The following is a 10,072-nucleotide window of genomic DNA, read 5'->3' as shown; positions in this document are numbered from 1 at the left end:
AGCGCCCTTCAAAATTTTTTCCTCTTTTTTTTCATTATTTTTTCATGCCAAATCCAGTGATTTTCATGACCTCAAAACTTATCCCAAATTTTTATGTATTTTAGGCTAGAAAGATAAAATTTAAACAAAAGATGACGTTCTATAGGTAGTCCACCCGGGCCTTAAACTTTTCGTAGATCTTAATTGTCTCTATGAAAAAGATTTCCATAAATATTTCGCTATTTCCCTTAATTACGAAGATATCTTCGAAAAACTCAGCAATAAATTATTAGTAGAATAGAATTTATAGTTCTAGTGTTTCACTACGGAAATATTTTGTACTGGATGCAATCTTACCCAATCCCATCTTTCTTCAAACACTTTTTGAACACCTGATACAATTTCTCGTGGTTCTCCGCATTGTAAATAGTCTCACTGCTGAGGATGAAATCGTATTTCTGTTCTTCGAGTAAATATTTATTTGAAAATAGTTCAGAGAAAGCAGCCCAATCCCCAGAATAAAATCTACAATTTTCTTTGACTGCATTATCGTCTGTTGAGTTTAAAGTAACATTTGGTATTGTCAGCAACTGAATGACTTCGGAATTCTAAAAGAGCGAAATTATTTAATTTGAATTCTGTATAATTGAAACCTTAAATAGCTACGAAAATATCTTCAATGTTTTCATCCCGAATCAATAGTTTAAAAAAAAAATCGGTAGTTAGGAAAAGGGACATTTTCTTTCGCTCTGAAATATAAGTATTAAATATAACAGAATACGAACGTAATCTTGAAAATGAACGGTAGCTCCTTTCAATAGTGAGATAATCCCGAGAATGCCTGCACCACAGCCCAAATCAAGAACTCTCTTGTCTCTCAAATTAATCTCCTGGCCGATTAAATATTCGCTCAAGTCGTGAGTGCATTCCCAGATCTTTAAACCACCTGTCACTCCACTTAATTAATTGTTCTGTTTAATAATAAGTCTTATTCTTCCAATTATTGACATTCACTTAGAGATGAATCGATTATAAATAATAACAGCAAGTATTAATAATCAATCAATGAATATTTATCTGATCAAAATTTAGAGAAATTTCATAATTGAACAATTAATCATTAATACCAATTGACAATTCAGGGACACATTGCTTTAAAAATTCAAAGGAATTCAGGAATTCTTGTTTGCAATGTTGTAAATTGCGTAAGTTTTTAATGAAGTATCAAATTTCATGACGTGTTATTATTGTTCTAAGGATTAGTAGCCGTCAATCCATTAAGGCTAATTGTTTTCTCAAAGAATTCACCTTCATAGATCGCAGGGATGAGATCCGAGTGCTGGGATTCGGCTCTGATAATATTCTCATGCTCTTCATTTCTCACATTCAAGGCCACATTATCCGAACGTACAAGTTTTAAATTAATACCACTAAAACCAGCACTCGTTGTGTCATACTCTCTTGACAATTGCTCATCGGAAATTTGAATTTCCCTGGCGGGAAACCAATGGATCTCCGCGTCCGAATTTTTCTCATCTGTAGCAATAAATTGTATTTTTTTTCCGGCATACAAGGATTTAACCTTAAATCCAAATGAAGTCTGATAATTTCAGTCAGATAGAGCAATAAAGAATTATTGGACGTACCATTGGGCGAATCCTCGCCGGAAAATCCAAATTTAAACATTTTCCACTTAAATGTTTTTAATCTTTCACCAGCTCCATAAAATATAATCTCGTTAAAGATTTTTCATAGGCTTTCTAAATCCTCTGTAGAAGCTGTAAAAAAACACTAGCCTTCCCACGTGTCTTCGGATGTTAATAAAATAGGAATCTACAAAATTTTCCCGGTATTACGAGGAAAACAGTAAATAAATATGAATAAATTTTATCAGAAATACATATCGCATTCGCTAATATATGGACAAATTTTCAATTTCGCTGTTTGGATCATACCCAATTAATTAATTTTTTAATGCAATTTAATAATTTTCCTTCCCTAACAAAATGCAGGTTTTCAATTTGATCGTTATTGTTGTTAAATATCGATAAATCTGCAAAAGTACTCATTTAAAGAGAAAATGTCAAAATAGATTTTTTGTAGAAAATTTCATCAGCTCCAAAAAAGTCCTTCAATATTTCCGTCTACCGTTAATAGTTTTCGAGATAATTGAATGATTAAAGAATATTTCGAGGTCAGTTTATGACACTTTGTTACTGAATTTATCCTTGAAACATCAGGCAATAATTTTGGAGATTATGCAGAAATTATGACAAGTTTTTTACCCCATGCAATAGTCTTTCCCCTTCTATCAACTTGAAAATGACACTATTACGCATTCAACAATTATACCCCAACAACAGGAAGCAACTAAATTCGACCTTGAGTGCTCATGCAGTACTCGGAATACTCATATTCCTCAGTAAAATAATTTATCAATATTCCATTTCCCTGTTGCAATAACACAGCTAAATTAAAAATCGAACAATCGTCGAAAACGAGGAATTCACCCTAAAAAAACTTCAATGAAAATTACACCGGAAAAAAAACAAGAAAAATTTCCTTTCTCAAGTTACAACTGTATGAGTGAGAAGTATTAATTACTAATTGAGTAGTTAATGTCCGATAACTCATAATTCTCAAAACAACAAGTCATTCCGTCTTTTCCGTCATTTTCCCACGATAATTAGGAAATTGAAAATATCAAATGAAGAAATAAATAAAAATTGGGAAAACTTGTTTTTTTTTACATAAATCGTGAAGTTTCCGGAAAATTCTCGTTCCTCAGTAAAAATAACGTGACAATTTCATACTTTATTCGATGATGAGAATTCACTGATTATTTCAGATTTCCTCTCGTCCATTCCGATAAAAATCGCCGGAAAAGTCCCCAGCCATCGTATGAAAAATTACGATTTTTCCGTAAAAATTCCACGTTGGGGCAAATTTTAGGATAAATTTTTCACAGTCTATCGATTTTCCAATCGACATCACCGGCAGATAGGGGGAAATCAGAGAAATCTACATCTGTCATGTAAAAAAAATGAGCTGTCAGGACAGGCGACAACAATTACAATCTAATCACCGAACTTCTTATTTCGCCGGTGGATAAGGTGATAAGATCCATCAATCCTCAGCTCCTCGTTCACCGCCCAATCAGTCTCATTTATCTCACCATTGACTTTTTCCTCGATTTGTTTTCCTGCAGCAGCAATATTTATTCACATCGAAAACACAAAAATTGCCGGCGAGAAGGAGAAATCAGAGTCGCATTACAGTGCATTCTTGACACTCGAGATTGGAGGTCTACACGTGGTTAATTCGCGTCATAGAGTGGGAGTTGAACAGCCTAGAACCACTAGGGACTTCCCTGTACAGGAGCAATTATTTTTGCTTAAATACACTCAGCCTTTTGTTTTAGCTCAGTTCGAAACGACTGGGTCTCACCATGAGAACTATTGAAATTTTTCTGCAAATATCCGCCATTCATCTTCTCTGGAATGCCGCGCAGGGTTTACCGGTGTCTTCCGAAGAATTGAACCTGGGTATTTATTAACTTGTTATTAAATTACGGCCTGTTCCAGGCGTTGAAGAAAAATTAGAAAAAAAACTCTCGAAACGAAATTAGATCGAAATTCATTTCCCCTTTTATTGCGAGAATTCTTCCATTAATGTCCGCGATTTTATGGATTTCATTATTCTTTAATGCTAGTCCTCCGAATTTGTTTATTTTTAATGTGGAATTTATCCTCTTAATCATGAAATTTGAAGGAATCGATAGTGAAGTGGTAAAGTAAAACGCGTCGAACTTCCCACTGGATTAAATTTTTGATACCTTGAAAACTATGAATTTAAAGTAAAAACGTTAGAGAACTTTTTTATAGCTGATTCAATTTCCGACAAACAACGTCTTTTCATACTTTCTCCTAAAATCAATAGAATACGAGATTAATCGAGAGTTTATCAGCAACCTGTAGCAAATAGATAAATCAAGTTATGGAAATATTTCGGAAACGACGGAAAATACAGAAATTTGCATAAGACCTTTTTTGTAGCTCTCAATTATCTCTACAGAAAATATTTTATCACAAATTTCAATATCTCCGTTAGATCTCGAGATTTTCATGGAAATTTGGGAAAGATTCAAAATGGACTTGAGCTGTTTGTCAAAAAAGCGGAAAAAAAATTGATGAAACACTAATTGTTTATAAAAAATAGTGTTTATAGTGCGGATTTGCTCGTAGATGTCATCTGCCCGAGGATAATATCCCGGAAGGAATGGAATGCCCGGAACGTGAGTGGATTGGAACCCCTGTGGACGACGCCAACACCTTACGTTGTTGTTCATCACGGTGGAATCCTTCATTATTGCTACGATCAACCCGAATGTTCCGAGATTGTCCGATCGTACCAGGATCTCCACATCGACAAGAACCACTGGCTGGATATTGGCTACCACTTCGTCATAGGAGAGGACAGCAACGTCTACGAGGGCCGAGGGTGGGACTACATCGGGGCCCATTCCCCAGGATACAATTCCCAAAGCATCGGGGTCTCAGTCATCGGAGATTTCTCTCGTACGTTTCATTCCCAAAATCCCAACTTTCTTCCAATTATTAGAGACATATTGAGGGAAAAACATTCTAGCATTCACTAAAAATTCCTAAATACTTCTTTTGATCATTTCTTCAAATTTCAATCACGTCATCTGAATTTCATTTTATATTCAAATATTAATATCGATCATTAATATTTATGTTAATATATAGTCAGATTTACGACAATCGGAACAATTCTCTCTTTATTTTTGTTGATAACTTTGTTTTAATTGTTAATTTCTACAGATTTTTTGCCGAATGAAGGAGCCCTGAAGGCCCTGGACTCGTTAATAACCTGTGGAGTAGCCCTTGGAAAAATAAGTCCCGATTATAACGTAATTGGGCACCGCCAGGCGCGCAATACCGTATGTCCGGGGGAGACATTTTACAAATACGTCATGAAGATGCCAAGATGGACGGCCAATCCCACGCCAGTTTGCATGAGCAATTGTGCAGTGAATGCAAGTAATTACAATGACAATGGGCTTGGACAATCGTTCAAGGACACTAATGTGGTCACATTGCTCTGATTTGCGAATGAATGTTCAATACTTCTGGTCATGTAAATATAATTTATTCATGCTCGAGTGATGGAGTGATTACACGTCTTCTTATCACCTCGTCAATCATCATATCCATCAATTATTGTTACTCCATCATTTCATCATATGCCAGTAAATAAGAATGAGAATTGTCAAGAGATTCCTCAAAATTTCGTTCAAGTGAAGTCCCAAGTGGTGGGTTACTCATACTATTCTTATATATTTTATCAATGAGTCTATAGTATTTAACGTCTCCGTCAATTGATATTTTTTAATTATTTAATTTTGTACGATTAAAGCGGGTGATACTTGGCAATCCACGACTTATCGTTTTCTGTTATTGCTCATCGAGTGCCGATGATAGCGAATCGATTTCTGATTGGTTTCACGGGTCAATGACGTGATCAATTAGTGAGGGGAACCCCCGATGAATCTGTGAATACTCTTTTATTGTATTTGAAGATGACGGGAAGCGTCAGTTTCTCGTGGTCTCTTGAAGATGAAAGTTCTCGTAGCAATCGGGGTGAATCTCTTTTTGTTATCATGGATGAGTCAAGCGTTCGGTGGTACGTACAGTTTACATTTTTTCAAGTTTTGGTAAATTATCGATGGGATTAATGTAGAAAAATATGAGGTTCGTACGAAAAAGAAGTTAAAGGATAAGGAGAGGCTCAAGGCTACAAGACCAGAGACGCTTATAAAACTGTAATGGTAGTATGAAAAATGAATGTATCTTAAAAAAAATATATAACATTCTTGTTTTATCATTATTTAATGACGCAGAAAGCTTGCTGGTGATGCTATCATTTCCATACATTTTTTTATAGTTTTGTGATTGATTTTAAAAGATTAAAAAAACGCTGAAAAATGCAACAATAGTAAGTTTCCCAGAAAAATGAAAAAAAAACGTTACTTTTGGTTATATATCGGTGAACAACACCTTGAAGTATGGAACGTACACAGCATGAAGCTAATTTTTTTTCTAAATAAAATAAGGATTCGGTAATCAAATGTGTTATGTTCACTAGATTCAAGACAGAACTCCAATTATTTACCTGAATCAAGCAACCTCAGTTATTGAAAATAATAATTGCAGCATTTTTTTAGGTGATGTAATAGATGAGGCGCGGTGTATTTATTGTACAAATTGAAATATTATTTTGTAGCTTCTCCGACAATTATTAAAAGAGCAGAATGGGGTGCGAGACCCCCGCGGAAAACACCTGAGCAACTTTCAGTAAACCCCCCTCCATTTGTTATCATCCACCATGCTGATTCAGACGGATGTACTTCGCAAGCGATTTGTCAGGCACGTGTACGAGCCTTTCAGGTAATTAAATATGTTTACTCGCTTTTTCTAAACGTATTTTTCCATTGCGCAGAGGTAGAAATTCCGGAAAAATAACAAACTGCATTGTTATTTTGATTTTCATCAGCTATCAGGTAAATTATGCAGGAGAGAATTAATATTTCAATATTTTAATATCTATTCTAACACTATTTTTAATATTTTAGAAATGACAGACTTCATTGTTGCTTTGATTATTTATGAATTATTAGTCAAATTATGCAGTTAAAAATTGATAATTCAATAATTTAATATTTGAATCTTTGAATTTCATAAATTTCACTCCATCAAATGGATTTTCCGGCGATTTTCTTTTGTAAAAGGCATATGTATGAAACGGTACTCGTTGGGATAGTTAAAAGAATAGATTTGCAAATGGAAAATTTGTGAGAAAATAATTATTCCAAACCCATATGCCTCCGAAGTTTTTTAATGTTTGCATTGTTAATTATTTAATGAGTTCCCTCATGTAGATGGTTTTAAAGTTGGAAGATAGCATTTAGTATCCTGCTTTCCTCTACAAAAATTTATGCCTTTGTAATACCATCTGTATAAACCTTTCGCCAAAATCATTAAGTATTAAAATAAACATTCCAGACTGATACAATCAGAAAACGAGTACGTGGTATTAGTAAACTTTATTCTGACCTCTTTCTCCTCATTTTCAATAACAATTTACATGAAAAAACGTGATAAACCCTTAATAAATGAGTACTCGACCTGCAAAAGAGGTCGTGCGATACAAGTATTCACTAAAAATTTATTCCCACGTATAAAACTGACTGGGTGATAGCCTCGAGCTGCAAGTGAGTCAGGGGCAAATGTTATGATAATAGTCGGATACCCCTAGAATCGATGAATTACGGATAGATGTTGTAAATTTAAATGTTGTCTCAGAATTATCACATGGACCATAATAATTGGGACGACATTGGATACAATTTCCTGGTTGGAGAGGATGGAAATATCTACGAGGGTCGAGGCTGGAGAATAAGAGGCGCCCATTCCCCTTCTTACAATACAAAAAGCATGGGCATCTGTTTCATCGGCAATTTCCAACGTGAGCTTTACCTCTTTACTATTAAATAATCTTTATTATTAAATAATGATTTAACTGATCCCAAAATTTTTCTTTTCATTTTATTCTTATCATCCATTTAGTTTTCCATTGAAATAAATCTCCAGAACATTCTAGTTTACACAAATTTAACATCAATTTATTTTAGTTATCATTTTTTATTTCCGTTTTCATTTTTTTGTAATGACATACTTGAGATGAAAGATGATGATTTGAAAGAATCAATCATCATGAATTCAGCGAAAGTTTATCAATTGGCAATTGCGAGAGAGTGATTTATGAAACGACTAGTCGTTTATCTTCGCTACTGGATTAATTAAATTGGTATTAAATTTATTTGGTGATGATTTTTCAGGTCGTGTGCCTCAACCCGCTGCCATCAAAGCTGCCAAGGCCTTAATAGATTTTGGTGTCGCAAATGGGGAAATCATGACTAATTACACTCTCTTCGGGCACCGTCAGACAACAACCACAATTTGTCCTGGAGATAAATTGTATGAGTTAATTAAGACGTGGCCGAATTGGCAAAAAATATGACCCCTAAACATTTTTTTATACCCCGGTAAATCATTCGCCAGAACTACAATTTCAATGCACTGTCATCTGTATTTAAATAACAATTTAAACAAATATAAACAAATAATGAATAGATTATAATATAACATCAAAGACAATTGTCGCAAAGCCGATGGAATCTTTTAATAGAACTTTTTATGCCTTCATTACTGTCGTAATTGCCCGCATTACAATTTTCCTGTCTCTGAGGAAAATGATAAATTTTCATGGAAATTACTGGATAGTAATTATTCCGTGCGGCATGGGATAGTATTTATTCATTAATTATTATCAAATCAGTAGGTACGGTAAGACGTAAATTGTCAGGTAATAGGTTTTGCAAAATGATTATAGAGATTACGACTGATTTAGCGATGGAGGAACTTGATATCCACAAGATCTAGTTCAATTTCATGGACTATTTATCAGGGTTTACACATAAACCGTGACTAATCTGTTAACGGCGTTATCATAACTATCACTTTCGCTCCTGACGCAGATATCAACCTGGGAGAAGCCCTGATCCTTCAGATTCCCTCCATAATCTCGTACCTTTTTTGAAAATGAATATAATTATTTCAAATTATCGAACAAAAAAAAATCAGTGAAGATTTTGAAAATGTTTCCTTCAAAATTCTGTTTCTTCCAAAACTCCAGAAATTCTAGGAAAATTCTTACCATTTTTTTCTAGTACAGAATTAATAATAAAAAACTTGAAAAATGCATCTTCAACCTTTTTTTAATTATTAGAGAAAAAATTTTGTTTTCAAAATGAGAATTCTGAAGGAAAATGGAGATAAAGCAAAATATTGGAGAAATCTCATGTTCAATTGAATGCTCAACGTTTTATTAAATAAATTCATCTTTTGTAAATGGAAGGAATGGATTGCATTGAATTCTCACCTGGATATGTATTTGTCGTCCAAAATGTTCATTCAACTCTGGAATACACAAATGCGTACCGTAAGGAACTTCAGGGATCATATCCATCGCTGCAGTTACATATTCGCTTCGACCGTCTATAAAATCCTAGAGAGATGCAAAAAGAATTCCAATTTTTGATAATTTTCAGTCAATCCTCACTGCCGGAAGGCAATCGAAATTACGCAATTAGCAATAGAACATTTATTACTCAATTACACTTGGTTGGCCTTGACTAATCGCATTAATAATTCCATTATTGAAAAAATTAGAATACCTGTAGATTTCTCAGTTTTTTTCCTCTCACATCCAGATAGTCATTTTCGTTGTCACTCTCGTAATCAGGAAAATAAGCGGTTAATGAAACGTTATAGTGCGGGCGTCCAACACATTTCAAATCCGTTCTATTCAAATTTCTTTCTGTAATGCAGTAATTACTTCCAATTATTCACAACACGCACAAATCGGTCTAATTACTTAGATCTTCATTATAAAATGGATAAAATAATGACAGTAATTTGTTGTTGTCATAATTAGAAGAATAATTGATATGTGAATTCAGTAGTAAAATCGGAAACTAGGAAAAGTCAATTTTTTTCGATGTTAGTTTTTAGAAAATATCTTGTAATTGAAGGGACATAGAGAATTTTTTGCATAAACATTTTTTATAGAAGAAGATGAAAGCTACAAAAAATGTATCTTTTAAAAACTCGATATCTCCCTTCAATTGTTAAATATTTGCTAAAAACTGGCCGGAAAAAAATTCACTCGTCCTAGGATACCACTTCGCTACTAAATTACTCTTCTGATTGTGATAACGAATCATTTTCTTGTATTCCACAAAACATGTATGTTAATTTGTTGACTATTTTTGGGCACCTCTGCGTGCTTTGTCGAATAAACGCGTAAATAAATGGATAATTATCCTGAGAACGTACCATTAGCATCGACAAGAATAACGCACCAAAAAAAAAAGTGATAAAATTTCATAATGACGGATTGTCGTCATCAACGGAATACTCTTCGAATACTGATGGACAAATTCGAAATG

General features: G+C 34.0%; 4 protein-coding genes across 4 annotated transcripts in view; 2 read left to right on the top strand and 2 right to left on the bottom strand.

Annotated features, from left to right (window-relative positions):
• Positions 1–1,775, bottom strand: part of LOC105265201 (histidine protein methyltransferase 1 homolog) — a 2,369-nt gene extending 594 nt beyond the window's left edge. The window contains exons 1-4 of the mRNA XM_011302587.1: positions 1,626–1,775; positions 1,288–1,515; positions 765–925; positions 337–587 (exon numbers count right to left, since the gene is read on the bottom strand). Coding sequence (XP_011300889.1) covers positions 337–587; positions 765–925; positions 1,288–1,515; positions 1,626–1,665 — 680 coding nt within the window. The 5' untranslated portion in view covers positions 1,666–1,775. The remainder of the gene's footprint in view (positions 1–336; positions 588–764; positions 926–1,287; positions 1,516–1,625) is intronic.
• A 1,363-nt stretch (positions 1,776–3,138) lies between these two features.
• Positions 3,139–5,277, top strand: LOC105265197 (peptidoglycan recognition protein 1). The gene is made up of 3 exons (XM_011302583.1): positions 3,139–3,524; positions 4,224–4,556; positions 4,824–5,277. The coding sequence occupies exons 1-3, from the start codon at positions 3,428–3,430 to the stop codon at positions 5,105–5,107; spliced, it is 714 nt and encodes a 237-aa protein (XP_011300885.1). The 5' UTR covers positions 3,139–3,427; the 3' UTR covers positions 5,108–5,277.
• Positions 5,278–5,517: 240 nt separating this feature from the next.
• Positions 5,518–8,214, top strand: LOC105265195 (peptidoglycan-recognition protein SC2-like). The gene is made up of 4 exons (XM_011302580.1): positions 5,518–5,685; positions 6,286–6,449; positions 7,365–7,527; positions 7,901–8,214. The coding sequence occupies exons 1-4, from the start codon at positions 5,619–5,621 to the stop codon at positions 8,080–8,082; spliced, it is 576 nt and encodes a 191-aa protein (XP_011300882.1). The 5' UTR covers positions 5,518–5,618; the 3' UTR covers positions 8,083–8,214.
• On the bottom strand, positions 8,132–10,066 carry LOC105265196 (uncharacterized). Its single transcript, XM_011302582.1, has 4 exons — positions 9,960–10,066; positions 9,299–9,441; positions 9,004–9,129; positions 8,132–8,652 (listed from the first exon to the last, which is right to left on the bottom strand). Exons 1-4 carry the CDS (start codon positions 10,009–10,011, stop codon positions 8,533–8,535), a joined length of 441 nt encoding a protein of 146 aa, XP_011300884.1. The 5' UTR covers positions 10,012–10,066; the 3' UTR covers positions 8,132–8,532.
• Between the last annotated feature and the right edge of the window lie 6 nt (positions 10,067–10,072).

The sequence above is a fragment of the Fopius arisanus genome, unplaced genomic scaffold (assembly GCF_000806365.1).
Source record: "Fopius arisanus strain USDA-PBARC FA_bdor unplaced genomic scaffold, ASM80636v1 scaffold00028, whole genome shotgun sequence".
Lineage (NCBI taxonomy): Eukaryota > Metazoa > Arthropoda > Insecta > Hymenoptera > Braconidae > Fopius > Fopius arisanus.
Note: the sequence above shows the minus strand (reverse complement) of the source record. Positions and strands in the feature narration are given on the sequence as shown.